This window comes from Lithobates pipiens, unplaced genomic scaffold (genome assembly GCF_037356315.1).
Source record: "Lithobates pipiens isolate NorthernLeopardFrog02 unplaced genomic scaffold, aLitPip1_a1.2 Scaffold_23, whole genome shotgun sequence".
NCBI lineage: Eukaryota > Metazoa > Chordata > Amphibia > Anura > Ranidae > Lithobates > Lithobates pipiens.
In genome coordinates, this window is record NW_027507785.1 from 56727004 (window position 1) to 56745751 (window position 18748).

General features: G+C 41.7%; 2 protein-coding genes across 2 annotated transcripts in view; one reads left to right on the plus strand and one right to left on the minus strand.

Moving 5' to 3' along the window:
* P4HTM (prolyl 4-hydroxylase, transmembrane) overlaps positions 1–18748 on the minus strand; it is a 95460-nt gene that overhangs the window by 49831 nt on the left and 26881 nt on the right. The gene's annotated exons all lie outside the window — the stretch shown is intronic.
* LOC143927549 (secreted frizzled-related protein 5-like) overlaps positions 1–18748 on the plus strand; it is a 33247-nt gene that overhangs the window by 5082 nt on the left and 9417 nt on the right. The window contains exons 2-3 of the mRNA XM_077451681.1: positions 6054–6226; positions 8295–8384. Coding sequence (XP_077307807.1) covers positions 6054–6226; positions 8295–8384 — 263 coding nt within the window. The remainder of the gene's footprint in view (positions 1–6053; positions 6227–8294; positions 8385–18748) is intronic.

An 18748-nucleotide genomic window follows, 5' to 3' on the forward strand; every position in this document is an offset into this window, starting at 1 on the left:
CAGACAATTTCATTCTGTACATGGAAGCTTATCCCAAAACGGCCCTGAAAATGTTTGCATATCACAAATATAATCCCCCACCAGTAAGCCATAACTATGACCCTATTTTCCATTGTCATCATCTTGTACCCTCTATATGATACAACGCTATGAAACAAATCTCATACTTGAGCTCCTATCTAATGCCCCCCCCCCCCACCTTCCCTTTCTTCCAATGAGCAGAACGATCTCCCTGGAGCCAATGGGGACACATCATTACACTCCTCATTTTAGTACATAGAAATGGCAACTCTACCTGCGTCACTCACATGGCAATTAACTGCCCTGTCTCCCCATTAATGGCTTTTTGTATTGTTGGATGTCTCTTTGAATTATAGTCGGATGACCCGTACGTGCGTCACTCGCTGTTGCCGGGCATCACGTAGCCTCCTGTCCTTTGTTTCAGTGAAACATAGAAGTTGACAACAGATTTAAGGCCACCTACCTACATACAGTCACCTCCAGCAGCGATGTGTTACATCCTATTATAACACAATAACGATCTATAGTCAGGCAACGCGCACACCGTGCTGTGAAATTTAGACTTTACAATTCAGACTTATATTTGTCCTAAACTTGAAAGTTATATATTTATTCCAAGGAAGAATATTGCACTTTTTCACTGAATATACGTATAGAGTTTACCGGAAAATTATTTTGTTGTGAATTAACATCCTTGAAACTCCATAATTTGCATTCATGAATTTCACAAAATGAATTATACATTTTGTACATATTTATAGATCCACCGTCTAGTGTCTATCAGTATGTCAGGGAGTTCAGCAAGGAGCAATGCATTGCAATCACTATACAACACTCCAGGCAGATATAAAAGAAATTTGATGAAGTATTCACTAATACACCATTACATTTATTTTTTAATGTAAGCAGCATCAGTAGTTCAATTTGATTTGAAATCAGCCTCTTGCAGTCCCTTTACAGCAGAGCTCAGTCAAGAGGAGAAAGAAGCAACAAAAGGAGCCAATCAGTTGTGTTGCACTGCAGTAAGCATGATGATTGGAGTGGAGAGTGATAGAGAAATGAGCTTGTCAGTCTGCTGCTTCTCCTTTCACTGACCAATCACAGGCTGGAGGAGGGACAAGACCTGTAACTAATAAATGAGTACAGCAGAGAAAAATCAGGTCTCCTGCCCTGCCAGCCAAGGCCATGTATATGTGTATATGTCAGGGCTGGATGGGCAGAAATCTTTTGGCAGGTAAAATAGCTGCATGCACTTCTTCTGTGTATTTAGTAGTTTCCCTGGAGTTCATCAAAAAGCAGAACCTGCCTATGTAGGTACAGTATAAGTGTGTGTGTGTGTGTGTGTGTGTGTGTATGTATATATAATATATAAATAAAAAAAAAAAAAAATTATATATATATATATATATATATATATATATATATATATATATATATATATATTGGTATTATAATATATAAAGAATAAAAAAAAAAAAAATATATATATATATATATATATATATATATATTTTTTTTTTTATTTATTATTATAATATACACATATTTCTTTATATATTATATATATATTTAACTATATATATTTAATTCTTTATATATATATATATATATATATATATATATATATATATATATATATATATATATATATATATATATATATATATATATATATATGTATATATTGGTATTATAATATATAAAGAATAAAAAAATATATATATATACACATATTTCTTTATATATTATATTTAACTATATATATTTAATTCTTTATATATATATATATATATATATATATATATATTTAATTCTTTATGTTATATATATATATATTTAATTCTTTATATACTATAATACTAATATAATAATATAATATTATGATAATAAATAATAATATAATACCAAAAGTATTGGGACACCAGCCTTTACACGCACATGAACCTTAAAGAGGAAGTAAACCCTGATGGGTTTACTTCCTCTTTTTTTCCCTGCAAAGGTAAAGCATAATGGACTACTATGCATCGCATAGTAGCTCATTATGTGTCACTTACCTGACACAGGAGCCAGCGAAGTCGCCGCTGTCCCCTGTAGTCCGCCGCATCCATGTTGCTGGTGGCGTCTCGCAGCTCCAACGAATCACAGCGGCGCAGCCGCGATGACGTCACTCCCGCGCATGCGCACGGGAGTCGACAAATTAGGCAAATCCATTCATGGATTTGCCGCATTTAGTGCGCCTGCGCGCCGCTGTCTACGGCGCATGCGCCGTAGACAGCGGTGCCCATTTTCGGGCAAATATCTCCTAAACCATATAGGTTTAGGAGATATTGCTTGGACCTACAGGTAAGCCTTAATCTAGGCTTACCTATAGGTCCAAGTTGTTTGGAAGGGTTTACTTCCTCTTTAATGCCATCCCAGTCTTAGTCCGTAGGGTTCAATACTGAGTTGGCCCACCCTTTGCAGCAATAACAGCTTCCCCTCTTCTGGGAAGGCCGTCCAAAAGGTTTAGGAGTGTGTCTATGGGAGTGTTTGACCTTTCTTCCAGAAGCGCAATTGTGAGGTCAGGCACTGATGTTGGAGAGAAGGCCTGGCTTGCAGTCTCTGCAGTCATCCCAAAGGTGTTCTATTAGGTTGAGGTCAGGACTCTGTGCAGGCCAGTCAAGTTCCTCCACCCCAAACTCGCTCATCCATGTATTTATGGACCTTGCTTTGTGCACTGGTCCAAATCATTTGGTGGAGGGGGGATTATGGTGTGGGGGTTGTTTTTCAGGGGTTGGCCCCTTAGGTCCAGTGAAGAGAACTCTTAAGGCGTCAGCATACCAAGACATTTTGGACAATTTAATTCTCCCAACTTTGTGGGAACAGTTTGGGGATGGCCCCTTCTTGTTCCAACATGATTGCCCACCAGTGTACAAGCAAGGTCCATAAAGACATGGATGAGCAAGTTAAGGGTGGAGGAACTTGACAGTATGAGAGAGTGAGAGCGATAACACCAAATTTAACATACCTGCTCCCCATTCACACCTGAGACCTTGTAACACTAACGAGTCACACGACACCGGAGAGGGAAAATGGCTAATTGGGCCCAATTTGGACATTTTCACTTAGGGGTGTACTCACTTTTGCTGCCAGCGGTTTACACATTAATGGCTGTGTGTTGAGTTATTTTGAGGGGACAGCAAATTAACAATTTTAGTAGTAGGATGGAACTACGAAGCCCTGCCCATGAAACTCTAGCCTAGTTACATTCAGTTTAGATATGTCCTGAAGCCTACACACATTTATCCACAAATAGTACTAAAACTCATCAATGAGAGCCAATGTTCAAAATTAGTCTGGCAGCCCTTCTAGGCCCCTTTCACACTTGTGCGACTTGTCCTGCGACTTGGGACTGCAAAATACCTCATGAGTACCATTCATATCTGTGCAAATTCAAGTTACATTGACCTCAAAGTAGGCCCTTCACTACTTTGGTGCGACTTTGATGCGACTTGAGGTCCAAAGACCTCAAGACTACACAGGCATTGCTTCAAGTCGTGTCAGCCTTTCTCAATCAAAGTTCCATGGAACCCCAGGGTTCCTCCAGAAGTTGCTGGAGGTTTCTTAAGCTGTGGCTGATTGACCTCCCATCTGATGGTGCTTTCATATTTGTAGTGCCAACACAATTTGGCAGAGCCAGTAGCATGACAGCCGTGATCGTTTTAGCTGTCTGTAAGAGTGGCATTCTGACCATCACTGTAAGGGCAGCATTATACCTACTGGTCTCCAAAGTAGGGAACATTCTTCCTACTGGTCTCCAAAGTAGGGAACATTCTTCCCACCGGTCTCCAAAGTAGGGAACATTCTTCCCACCGGTCTCCAAAGTAGGGAACATTCTTCCCACCGGTCTCCAAATTAGGGAACATTCTTCCCACTGGTCTCCAAAGTAGGGAACATTCTTCCCACTGGTCTCCAAATTAGGGAACATTCTTCCCACTGGTCTCCAAAGTAGGGAACATTCTTCCCACCGGTCTCCAAATTAGGGAACATTCTTCCCACTGGTCTCCAAAGTAGGGAACATTCTTCCCACTGGTCTCCAAATTAGGGAACATTCTTCCCACCGGTCTCCAAATTAGGGAAAATTCTTCCCATTGGTCTCCAAAGTAGGGAACATTCTTCCCACTGGTCTCCAAATTAGGGAAAATTCTTCCCGCTGGTCTCCAAAGTAGGGAACATTCTTCCCACTGGTCTCCAAAGTAGGGAACATTCTTCCCACTGGTCTCCAAAGTTGGGGACATTCTTCCCTCCTGTCTCCAAAGTAGGGAACATTCTACCTACTGGTCTCTAAAGTAGGGAACATTCTTCCCACTGGTCTCCAAAGTAGGGAACATTCTTCCCACTGGTCTCCAAAGTAGGGAACATTCTTCCCACCGGTCTCCAAAGTAGGGAACATTCTTCCCACTGGTCTCCAAATTAGGGAAAATTCTTCCCACTGGTCTCCAAAGTTGGGGACATTCTTCCCTCCTGTCTCCAAAGTAGGGAACATTCTTCCCACCGGTCTCCAAAGTAGGGAGCATTCTTCCCACTGGTCTCCAAAGTAGGGAACATTCTTCCCACTGGTCTCCAAATTAGGGAAAATTCTTCTCACTGACCACCAATGTAAGGAGAATTTTTCTCATTGATTACCAATGTAAGGAGAATTCTTCTCACTGATCACCAATGTAAGGAGCATTCTTCCCACTGATCACCAATGTAAGGAGAATTCTTCTCACTGATCACCAATGTAAGGAGCATTCTTCCCCCTGATCACCAATGTAAGGACCATTCTTCCCCCTGATCACCAATGTAAGGAACATTCTTCCCACTGATCACCAATGTAAGGAACATTCTTCCCACTGATCACCAATGTAAGGAACATTCTTCTCACTGATCACCAATGTAAGGAACATTCTTCTCACTGATCACCAATGTAAGAACATTCTTCCCACTGATCACCAATGTAAGAACATTCTTCCCACTGATCACCAATGTAAGGAACATTCTTCTCACTGATCACCAATGTAAGGGACATTCTTCCCACTGATCACCAATGTAAGGAGCATTCTTCCCACTGATCACCAATGTAAGGAACATTCTTCCCACTGATCACCAATGTAAGAACATTCTTCTCACTGATCACCAATGTAAGGGACATTCTTCCCACTGATCACCAATGTAAGGAGCATTCTTCCCACTGATCACCAATGTAAGGAACATTCTTCTCACTGATCACCAATGTAAGAACATTCTTCTCACTGATCACCAATGTAAGGAACATTCTTCTCACTGATCACCAATGTAAGAACATTCTTCCCACTGATCACCAATGTAAGGAACATTCTTCTCACTGATCACCAATGTAAGGAGAATTCTTCTCACTGACCTCCAATGTAAGGAACATTCTTCTCACTGATCACCAATGTAAGGAACATTCTTCCCACTGATCACCAATGTAAGGAACATTCTTCTCACTGATCACCAATGTAAGGAACATTCTTCCCACTGATCACCAATGTAAGGAACATTCTTCTCACTGATCACCAATGTAAGGAACATTCTTCCCACTGATCACCAATGTAAGAACATTCTTCTCACTGATCACCAATGTAAGGAACATTCTTCTCACTGATCACCAATGTAAGAACATTCTTCCCACTGATCACCAATGTAAGGAACATTCTTCTCACTGATCACCAATGTAAGGAGAATTCTTCTCACTGACCTCCAATGTAAGGAATATTCTTCTCACTGATCACCAATGTAAGGGACATTCTTCCCACTGATCACCAATGTAAGGAGCATTCTTCTCACTGATCACCAATGTAAGGGACATTCTTCCCACTGATCACCAATGTAAGGAACATTCTTTCCAATGAATTGATTTTAGTAGGGGTTCCCCATGGCCAATATTTCAAGGGTTTTTCTGAGGTAAGCAGGTTGGGAAAGACTGCTGTAGTAAATGCCCATTATATGATAGAGCATATAGAAATAACTTGTAATCATGGTTTCTTTAGGGACAGGCTCATCAAGCCGTGCCGCAGCCTGTGCGAGGCGGTAAGGAACAGCTGTGCACCAATCATGGCTTGCTATGGATACCCCTGGCCGGAGATTCTGAAATGTGATCAGTTTCCTATTGACCACGGCATGTGCATCTCCACAATAACAAATGGCACCAGCAATCGGAGAAGTAAGTCCTATCTTTACGGCTTTAAATTGTTGATGAGGCATGAACTCCACATTGGTGTTCTCCAGGGACCGGGGGGGGGGGGTTCTATACTTTGTCACCTTACAATTTATGAGAGCTTTCTTCCTATCACATAAAACACATAGACATTTCTACATCTGCTGTCAAAGAGTCAACTTGAAGCACATCTGTTCTTGTGAATTGGCAGAATACAAACTAGGAGACCCTTGCCAAGTATTGGGGGTGGGGGAGGGGAAGACTATACACACAGACAGTATATATCAAGCTTTTTTCTAATTTGTGTATAAAAAGGACATCACTACTCTATCTGCAAATTAAATCATACACTCTGCCTCAATCTGTGGAAATACTAATTGCAAAATATGCAATAAATAGCATAAAAGACTCGTATATCATGTACAATATACACTATTACACTATATTGTCAAAAGTATTGGGACACCTGCCTTTACACGCACATGAACTTTAATAGCATCCCAGTCTTATGCCCTGTACACACGGACGCATTTTCCGACGGAAAATGTTCGATCGGATCATATTGTCGGAAAAAGCGATCGTATGTGGGCTCCATCTGACTTTTTCCGTCGGAATTTCCGACACACAAAGTTTGAGAGCCGGATCTCAAATTTTCTGAGAACAAAATCCGATAGCGTAAATTCCGATCGTCTGCAGACAAGCCCGACGCACAAAGTGCCACGCCTGCTCAGAATAAATAATGAAACGGAAGCTATTGGCTACTGGCCTCTTTAAAGTCCCATTGTACGTGGTTTACGTCACCGCGTTCTGAATGATCGGAAATTTCCGACAACTTTGTGCGACCGTGTGTATGCAAGACAAGTTTGAGCCAACATCCGTCTGAAAAAATCTGATGGATTTTGTTGTCAGAATGTCCGACCGTGTCTATGGGGCATAAGTCCGTATGGTTCAACATTGAGTTGGCCCACGCTTTGCAGCTATAACAGCTTCAACTCTTCTGGGAAGGCCGTCCACAAGGTTTAGGAGATGTGTCTATAGGAATGTTTGACCATTCTTCCAGAAGTGCATTTGTGAGGTCAGGCACTGACGTTGGAGAGGTTTCCCTTTCAGATGACAAGGCCTAGCTTGCTGTATCCGCTCTAATTCATCCCAAAGGTGTTCTGTCGGGTCACGCTCAGGACTCTGTAGAGGCTGAACATTGCTCTTCAATACGTCTTGCATATGACTTCTGTTAAAGAAGTCATATGCAAGCCATGATGAAGTTGCGCAGGGATGTGTGATTTAAAGGTGCGCAACTTTCAAGTCACGGCAGCGTGAACCCAGGCTTAGAAAAGCTTCCTGCACTACTTTGGTCTGACTTTGATGCGAAATTCAATGCCACAGGGTGTAAAACGTCACATCAAAGTCAGACTACAAAGGTCCACTATTGAAAAATTATGATTTGGGGACTTTTACTTGCATAATAATAAAAAAAAAATTGATCTTTGACACTTTTTTGGTTTGTGACAAACAGAAAATATATGGGCTTGGAATTTTTTGCACAAATATTAAATATATATATATATATATATATATACATACACACACATACATGCATTGTATATATGTATGTGTGTGTGTGTATATATATATATATATATATATATATATATATATATATATATACACACACACACTATATATATATTTATTATTATTATTATTATTATTATTATTATTATTAATAATAATATATATTTTTTTTTTTTGCACATTCAGTGTTTATACTGTGACACATGTATTGTATATTGTACATTGCTCGTAGCACTTTATTGTATATGAACTGTACAACATGATTTGAGTCTTTTATGTTTTTTGCATATTTTGCACTTAGTATTTCCACAGATGGAGGTAGAGTCTATGATTAGATTTGCAGATGAAGTAATGTTGTCCATTTATTAGCACTATGGTTTGATGATATATCAAGATGAGGATAGCAGCTCTCCTGTTTGAAATTTCACTTTATAGATACAATTTGGTTTGCGGTGTAGTTTTTCTAATACTCATTTGCTGTAATTTGTGCCTTCTGTTACAGCAGTGCCCCGAGCCAGCTGCAGGGACTGTGAACTCGATGAGGCCAGCAGTGCCAAGGAGATCCTGGATACGTTCTGTGCTAATGATTTCAGTAAGTACTCCGCCTGGCATCCGACGCACACCTCGCCGCTCACAGCTGTCACTGGGAGAAATCAAACCTCACCGGGGTTATGCAACATTAAAGTGGAGGCGTCACTCAGGGAGATTATATACCCCCGGTGGAAAATTTATAGGACTCCAACTCCCAAAAATCTTGAACATTTGTACACATTTTTGGCAACATTCCTAGGTATATATATATATATATATATATATATATACACACACATACATACACACTCTATGTTGTCAAAAGTATTGTGACGCCCGCCAGGCCAGTCAAGTTCCTCCACCCCAGACTCGCCCATCCATGTCTTTATGGACCTTGCTTTGTGCACTGGTCCAAATCATTTGGTGGAGGGGGGATTGTGGTGTTGGGTTGTTTTTCAGGGGTTGAGCTTGGCCCCTTAGTTCCAGTGAAGGGAACTCTTAAGGTGTCAGCATACCAAGACATTTTGGACAATTTCATGCTCCTAACTTTGTGTGAACAGTTTGGGGATGGCCCCTTCCTGTTCCAACAATTAAAACGGGGGTGGTGTCCAGTGGGTCTTGAAAGTAGGTTCCTTCCGCATCCCTGTTAGATATGGATAACCAGAAAAGTGTTCCTCTTTTGGGACTTTAAATGGGGAAAAATACTACTTAGGGTGTTAATGCGTATGTGAATATATTTGGAGTAAAACACGTAGGAAAAAGATTCTGTGAATGATACAGGTATGGAATGTACATAAACATGAATATGCAAAAAAACAGTACACAAGATGCAGCATACATAAAGGAAATGCAATACAAAAGATGAAAAAATCACAATCATTAATTCCGCTAAACATGTAAGCTACATGTATGGGAAAAAGGACCCGACGCGTTTCGAGTAATCACTCTTCTTCGGGGGGTACTGATTGGAAACAGCACGATATAAGTGTGTCATAGAGTATTGCTGGGGAGCATGGTAGTTTCCTGCATCCACATGGATGTTGCGTTAAAAACAATGAAAGACTATGGGGGACAGCCAGGTGCTGATGATCCAAATGACTGCTACAACGGGTTGGAGGGGGGGCCCTCTACGTCACACCTGAGAGGCCCCCAGGGGAAAGACAGAATTCCCCATAGAGGGCGCCAGGACACCCGACAAAGGTAATGTAGATAGGCAAAAAATTGGTCTCTGTACCCTGGGATTGCATTAGTGTTGCCCCAACCTGATGATGGTTTAACTGATTCCCCTTGACACGAAATATAATGGTCTCAAGTGGGGGGAGGGAAGGGGGGGAAACAAGAGAGAGATGGAAGGGATGCTCAGGTAGAGGTCATGGATGTATAGATGTGGACGTGGTGGTGACCGCTCAGCATAACTGATCCAACATGACTGCGCACCAGTGCACAAAGCAAGGTCCATAAAGACATGGATGAGTGAGTTTGGGATGGAGGAACTTGACTGGCCTGCACAGAGACCTGACCTTGACCCGATAGAATACCTTTGGAGTAAATTAGAGGGGAGACTGCGAGCCAGGCCTTCTCATCTGAAAGGGAAACCCCTCCAACATCAGTGCCTGACCTCACAAATGCGCTTCTGGAAGAATGGTCAAACATTCCCGTAGACACCCTCCTAAACCTTGTGGACGGCCTTCCCAGAAGAGTTGAAGCTGTTATAGGGGCTAAGAGTGGGCCAACTCAATATTGAACCCTACGGACTAAGACTGGGATGCCATTAAAGTCCAGGTGCGTGTACAATCAGGCGTCACTTAGGCCCGATTCACACCTATGTATTTTTAGTGCTTTTTGCATTTTGCAGATTTGCACTATAGAACGTGTTCCATAGGAAACCATTTTAAATGGACTGTACTGCAAATCTGCAAAATGCAAAAAGAACTAAAAATGCATAGATGTGAATCAGGCCTTATACAGTATCTTACAAAAGTGAGTACACCCCTCACATTTTTGTAAATATTTTATTCTACCTTTTCCTGTGACAACACTGAAGAAATGACACTTTGCTACAATGTAAAGTAGTGAGTGTACAGCTTGTATAACAGTGTAAATTTCCTGTCCCCTCAAAATAAATGCAGGTGTGTTAATTCTGGTGTTATCGCTCTCACTCTATCATACTGGTCACTGGAAGTTCACTGGAACTTTGTATTGGTACTCTCCGATAAAAAAAGGGTGTCAGTATAACCCTAATAAATACTGATCGCCACACCTACATGAGCTGGATGGACATACTCTGGAGAATTAACTAAGCTTCCTGTGCCATTATAATGACGCAGGAATCTGTCAGGAGTGGTGTGTGCCACATAAACAAAGCAGTTGTTTCAGGTCTATCTATGCCACCTGCGGCACTTTTTATTTCATAGTTAAATAAAAAATTGTGCAGGTCTGCCCCTAATTAACAGAGGGAATATGGCAGTTTTCCATATGGTAAATTGCAGCAGATTCCCATCGAGTGTGACCTTCTCATACGTGACATGAACAGTCAGCAGATAACTGACAACATCCACTTCTCAGCTTGTGCAGTAATTACACTACACAAGCAGAGCCTACAGAGTTACTAACCTTCCTCCTCCCTTCCACTTTGAGCTGGGGGGGGGGGGTAGATTAGGAAAGTGGGGCGGGGGTTGTATGGGGTGGTGCTGGAGTTTGGATGGCCAGAGCAGAGAGATTGGTGAATGTGCCTCCAGCACGCTGTTCTCTGTGCTGCCACACACAGACACTGTTCCAAAACAATGGGCACCAATATGGCATTGTCCCCCCTCCTTCCTGACCATAACAGCCTCCACTCGTCCTTGAAGGTTTTCCACAAAATTTTGGAGTGTCTCAGAACTTGTGCCCATTCAGCCGCAACAGCATTTGTGGTAAGAGAAGACCTGGCTCACAGCTAACAGTTCAACTCATCCCAAAGGTGTTCAGTAGGGTTGAGGTCAGGGTTTTGTGGAGGACATTTGGGTTCCTCCACACCAAACTCATCAAACCATGTCTTTATGGGGCTGACCTTGCACACACTGGAACAGAAAAGACCCTTCTCCAAGCTATTCCCTCAAGGCTAGAAGTGTACAATCATCTAAAGCCCCCAAGATCGGACTTTCCGACAGGAAATGTTCGATGTCAGGCTGTTGTCGGGAAAATCCAACCATGTGTACGCTCCATCGGACAATTGTTGTCTGACTTTCCGCCAACAAATGTTGGCTAGCAGGTTTTCACATTTTCCATATGTGTTGTCGGATTTTGTGATGGTGTGTACACAAGTCCGTCGGACAAAAGTCCAAAGTACAAACACGCATGCTCGGGAAGCAAGGACGAGCCGGAAGCGGTCGGTCTTGTAAACTCGCGTTGGTAATGGAGAATTAACATTTGTGACGCGGCAAAATATGAAATCTCCAAATGCAGCGCACAATTCTCTTCTTTAATGGAATAATAATGAAGCTGCTTTGCTGGTGATACTGATGGAGTTATTGCAAACTGATTTTTAAAGGCTTTTTTTTTTCTAGTGATATCAAGAATAATATTATTATGTTTAAATTATTTTATTTGGGCAAGTTACCACAACACCATTATCCCGGAGTTTATAAGATCAAAGATACAACTATGTTGGTGTCCCTTGTCAATTTTACATTGTATTTTTTAAAATGTAACTGCCGACTCCCCAACTGTCATTTGAAGTAAAACACACAGCCAAGTATTATTCTACACAATTTTTTTTATTGTGCAAAAAAAAAAAAAAAAAAAAAAATTAGACATGCTCTCTGCCAATAGAACTTACCCAAAAAGTGCATTCTATGCATCCAAAAATATACCAAATCAAATCATTATTCAACCAAAAAAATAATGTCAAAGCAATAACTCCAAGGCCAATAATAAATAACACGTTCTCTCCTCCAATTCCGCAACATGGCTGGTTGACGAACGGCCATGTAAAAACGAACTGAAAAGCACGAAATGAAAAGCATGAAATGAAAAACGCAAAAAGAAAAGCGCAAATCAACACTCACCAAACTTCTACTAACACAAAATTAGCAGAAGGAGCCCAAAGGGTGGTGTTAAAGAGCTGAAAAACCACGAAACTACGTCGGTACGTTCGTAATTGTTGGCCAACATTTGTGTGGCGGTGTGTATGCAAGAAAAGTTTGAGCCAATGCCCTTCGGACAAAATTCCACGGTTTTGTTGGCGGAAAGTCCGATCCTGTGTACGGGGCATAAATGTCTTTGTACGCTGTAGTATTAGCCATATTCTGTACTGGGAACAATAATTTGGAGGGATGTACTCATAATTTTGGTCATATATTAGTTGTGATAATCAAGCGTTCACATGCTTTTGCCCATAGAGTGTATGTCTCTCTCCTGAATGGATAAAGTAAGTCATTTATTTTTCAACTTCAGTCCAGCTATGCATAGAAATCATCAATTATTCTTTCCACAAGCGCAAGGTATCTGGGTCACATTTATTCTATATTTGCTAAAAATATACTATGTTCTTCTGTAATTTTCAGCAGCAGGTACACCAGACTTAACTGACCCATATTTGAAGAGATAATAAAGCCGGGCCTGCACAATAGCTGTCACAGGGGCCCATTTATAAAGCAGCGGTGTGCGTATGTCCCAACCATGTACTGCTTCTTTTCTATTAAAAGTGCCTCTGGCAGATTTATTAAGTGCTCCGGTGTGCTTCCATAAAGTGCTTTGCACTTTGCTTGCTTTGGGACTCTGAATCAAGAGATGTGTAACTGGGGGGTGGGTTGCGCTATGGATCCTTAAAGGTAAATGTAGAAAAGAAAAATTAAAAGGTAAGAGCAGCCTCTATTAATTTCCACCCGCGGGTGGAACGATGTAAAGACAAAGGGGGGGTAATAGATATGGCGCTTATACCTATATGTGGGGACTAGTAGTGTGTTGGTGTATAAAAATGAGTTGTATTGTATAGGTCAATATTTACATGTGTGGAAGTATATAATTCTTGAAGTGCTATCTGATTTTGGGCCTGAGTGTGTGTAGTATATATTTTCCAGCGTGCTGGTTCAAAACCCAAAATTTTAAAAATTACACGAAAATTAAATAAAAGTACAATAAACTCAAAGTGCACACCAATAGCAACAGATTACAATATAGCAAAACATATAACTTAAAATAGCAATATGCAGTTATTAAAATATTAGTCTAAATGGCAATATGCAATTATTAAAGTGCGCGTGCAAAATAAATTCCTACTGGCCTATAGGTGAAGACTAATTGTGATGGTTGGTGGATTAGCCGTGGGAATATTAAAGTATATTACATATACTGTGGTGTCAGACTATAATCAATAAACATATATGAAATAACACGGTGATAGCATAAACTGGTCTGATAGTGTTGCTTTACATAAATTAGTATAAAATTAATATAGAAATTATAAAAATGCCATCTACATGAAGCAAAAATGTGCTAAAATGATAAAACACAAGAAAAATTAAATAAAAGATAAAATATAAAAATATATCCAAACAGCGTGCAAAATTAGTGCAAGAGAATGTGCAAGCAATGCAGGTAAATTATAAACATTGGACGTGATGGAGCAAGTCTCTATTAGGTGGCGGAAAAAACCGCAGGTGCAGAAAAGGAGGGGGGTGATGTTTTCAACTGTGTTCTTCACATTCGGTGGCTTAAAAGGGTATTAAAATTATTATGCTCTCACCAGAAGGGGGACCCCATCCGGGGTGGATCAACATTCACAATATTAGCTATTGTGCGGCTCTCTGGCTTCCTTCCACTTTAAAGATTAGGGATCCCTCGTTCCTCCGTGAGTAGCAATAAGCCCCGTTTATATGAAGTAGAGAAGAGGCACAACCATAGTGTGATACCGTTTATAAACAATTTTATTGCAGAAAATAGTTAAAAAGTTACTCACAAACGAATGTTTTAAAAGTGCGGTGTGTACAGCTTTTAAAATTCCCGCTATTGCAATCTCCGTCAGAGCTCGAGGTGTACGCTGCCTGGCCACGCCCTACGCGTTTCGTCACACGGACGTCATCTGGAGCCTATATTATTATTATTATATTTATAATTTCTATATTAATTTTATACTAATTTATGTAAAGCAACACTATCAGACCAGTTTATGCTATCACCGTGTTATTTCATATATGTTTATTGATTATAGTCTGACACCACAGTATATGTAATATACTTTAATATTCCCACGGCTAATCCACCAACCATCACAATTAGTCTTCACCTATAGGCCAGTAGGAATTTATTTTGCACGCGCACTTTAATAATTGCATATTGCCATTTAGACTAATATTTTAATAACTGCATATTGCTATTTTAAGTTATATGTTTTGCTATATTGTAATCTGTTGCTATTGGTGTGCACTTTGAGTTTATTGTACTTTTATTTAATTTTCGTGTAATTTTTAAAATTTTGGGTTTTGAACCAGCACGCTGGAAAATATATACTACACACACTCAGGCCCAAAATCAGATAGCACTTCAAGAATTATATACTTCCACACATGTAAATATTGACCTATACAATACAACTCATTTTTATACACCAACACACTACTAGTCCCCACATATAGGTATAAGCGCCATATCTATTACCCCCCCTTCTGAATCAAGAGAAGCCCATTTATTCTGAAGAATGGGGAAAAAAGTGCGCTGGAAGGAAACCTGTCATATGACTCCAAACAGGTCATGTGACAGTGATCCCCCCCTCCTACTAGACAGTGATCCCCGCAGAGAACGCACAGCAGGACATTGGTGACTCAAGGAAGCATGGGCCATTTACTGTAATGCGCGGGGACTGGAAACTGCCCTCCTGTATAAATGGGTCCCTTTGATGGCCAAAGATAAACTTACATCTCTCTGAGATGGTGGCCCACCCTTGAACAAGTCACTTGAGTGCCAGCGCCTGCTGTGCCACTGGGGTACATTGAAGCTTTTCTTGGCTCAGTAGAAGAATTGGACCTCCAGCTGCTTTGAATGTACATGGCAACTTCTAGAACAGGGGTCTCCCAACTTTCTAAACAAAGGGCCAGTTTCCTGTCCTTCAGAGTTTAGGGGGGCTGGAATGTGGCCAGTGCTAGTGGAAAATGTCCCCACATCAGTGGGAGCAACAATGAGGCAGGCTTGAGAGTAAGAAAATGACACAGCAGTAGTCAGTATGAGGAGAAATACCCCCAATGTCTGTGGGAGGAATAGTGCCCCATCATTGATGTCATTGAGAAAAAGAGGGCCTTGTCGTTGGTATCAGTTTGATGAATTGTACCCCATCATTAGTGTTAATAGGAGAAACGATTTCCCATTGTTAGTGGAAGGAATAGTGCCCCATTGTTGGTGTTATCAGGAGGAACAGTCCCCTGTCATTGGTGTTAGTGGAAGGAATAGTGCCCCATCATTGGTTTCCGTGGAAGGAATAGCGCCCCAGTGGTGGTGTCAGTGGAAGAAATAGTATTCCATATGCAGATTGGAAGGAATAATGCCCCATTGTTGGTGTTATTAGGAGGAATAGTGCCTTGTCACTGTTGTTAGTAGGAGGAACAGTGTCCCATCGTTCATGTCAGCGGAAGGAATAGTGCCCCATCATTGGTTTTAGTGGAAGGTATAGCTCCCTATTGTTGGTGTCAGTGGAAGAAATAGTGTTCCATCTGCAGATTGGATGGAACAGTGCCCCATCGTTGGTGTTATTAGGAGGAATAGTGCCCTGTCATTGGTGTCAGGGGAAGGAATAGTGCCCCATTGTTGATGTCAGTGGAAGGAATGGTGCCCCATCTTTGGTTTCAGTGGAAGGAATAGTGCCTTATTGTTGGTGTCAGTTGAAGGAATAGCGCCTTATTGTTGGTGTCAGTTGAAGGAATAGCGCCCCATTGTTGGTGTCAGTTGAAGGAATGGTGCCCCATCATTGGTTTCAATGGAAGGAATAGTGCCCCATCATTGAAGTCAGTGGAAGGAATAGTGCTCCATTGTTGGTGTCAGTTGAAGGAATGGTGCTCCATCATTGGTTTCAATGGAAGGAAATGTGCCCCATGATTGTTTTCAGTGGAAGGAATAGTGCCCCATTGTTGGTGTCAGTTGAAGGAATAGTGCTCCATTGTTGGTGTCAGTGGAAGGAATAGTGCTCCATGGTTGGTGTCAGTGGAAGGAATAGTGCTCCATGGTTGGTGTCAGTGGAAGGAATAGTGCTCCATGGTTGGTGTCAGTGGAAGGAATAGTGCTCCATGGTTGGTGTCAGTGGAAGGAATAGTGCTCCATGGTTGGTGTCAGTGGAAGGAATAGTGCTCCATGGTTGGTGTCAGTGGAAGGAATAGTGCTACATGGTTGGTGTCAGTGGAAGGAATAGTGCTACATGGTTGGTGTCAGTGGAAGGAATAGTGCTCCATGGTTGGTGTCAGTGGGAGGAATAGTGCTCCATCATTGGTATCAGTGGGAGGAATAGTGCCCCATTGTTGGTATCAATGGAAGGAATGGTACCCCATCATAATTGGCAGTGAAATAAATGATGTTTCAGTGTTTACATCAGTAGGAGGAATAGCACTTCATATTTTTGTGAGGAATCCCCAAGGCAAGCATAGGGTCGTATCCAGCCCGCGGCGCCACAGTTTGGGGACCACTGCTCTAAAACATCAGGCTGGGTTCACACTGATGTGGGCGTTGGGTCCCAGCAGGGGGTCTGGTGCCTCCATGTACACCGATTCAGGCGCCAATCAGGTCCTGAATTTGCACCTGAGACTGAGCCAAAGACGCACAGGACCCTTTTCCAGTGCGGACCGCGGCTGCCCCAGAGCTGTGTGAGCCAACTCCATTGGGAGCCGGGCACAGTCTCCTGTCACGCGAATTGGATGCGAGAAAAAAGTGAACCCAACCTCAGAAATAGACCAGTTTCCTGCATAGGTGGTCAACATTAGGAGCACTGGTTGATTTTATTGTCCATTTATGACCAATTATAAAGTGACCACTGTGTCACCTTAGGAAAGGAAATGAATTACTGAGAGAAAAAAATAGGGAAAAAAGCCTGATAAACGTGCCGCTATTACATCCAAGCCTTGGTAAGCTGCAATATTTTACATTTTTGCTCTTAGGCTAATGCCGCGTACACATGATCGGAATTTTCGTCGGAAAAAGCTCTGATGGTTTTCCCGACGGAATTCCAACGGAGTTCGGCTCAAGCTGTCTTGCCTACACGCGGTCACATCAAATTCCAATAGTTTAGAACGCGGTGAGGTACAACACGTATGACGGGACTAGAAAAAGGAAGTTCAATAGCCAGTAGCCAATAGCTTCTGTCTTGTAGTTGAATCTGAGCATGCGTGATTTTAGGCGTGTCGGAATTGCATACACACGATCGGAATTACCGATAGAAAGTTTTTCCGTCTGGAAAATTGAGAGCATGCTATCAATTTTTGGCTGGCGGGAATTCGGACAGCTAAATTCCGATGGAAACATACACACGGTCGCATTTTCCAATGAAAAGCTCTCATTGGTTTTTTTCTGGCTGGAATTCCGATCGTGTGTACGCGGCATTAGATACACTTTAAGCTCCCTACATCTCTGGATCTGCTGATTGCTGCTCACTTGAAGTGAACTCTGTTTATACAATTTTTTCTGACATGCTCAGTTTGCATTGCCGCCGTTTGCGACAGGTTGACTTTAAGACTTCCCCGCTGTGACCATTATGAGGGACCCCTGCTGTGCAGCTAAGTCTTCAGATGGTTGTGCTAATCTGGTTTTGGAAATCCTTAGCTTCTCAACCAGCAAAAAATGTAAACAGAATCAACAATAATTTTAAAGTTCTTTAAATGTAAATGTAAAAGAGATCAATTTAATATAGCTGATCTAATCAATATGTGTTAGGTCCCTTGCGCACAGGGGGGGCCATCTATGTACAAGGCAACCCTTCTGACATGTTAGGGTCCGGACTGTACAGGGGCCCTAAATCTGAGTACCACATGGCACAGCATTCAGCCCTGTTTAGCTGCAGCCTGCCATACCCCCGTACTCACAGTCGGACATTCCGATCGCAAAATCCATCAGATTTTTTCCGACGGATTTTGTCTGAAACTTGTGTTGCATACACACGGTCGGACAAAGTTATCGGAAAATCCAATCGTTCGCAGAGTGCTGACGTTCGTTGTGTACGACTGGACTATGTAGAGGCTAGTAGCCAATAGTTTTGGTCTCGTCATTTGATCTGAGCATGCGTGGCACTTTGTCCGATCTGAAAAAGTCAGATCGGATTTTTTTTGTCTGAAAATTTTAGAGGCCGCTCTCAAATTTTTTCTGTCGGAATTTCCGACCGAAAAAGTCCGATAGAGCCCACACACGATCGGATTTTCCGACAATATAATCCGATCTGACCTTTTCCGTCAGAATTTCCGACCATGTGTACGGGGC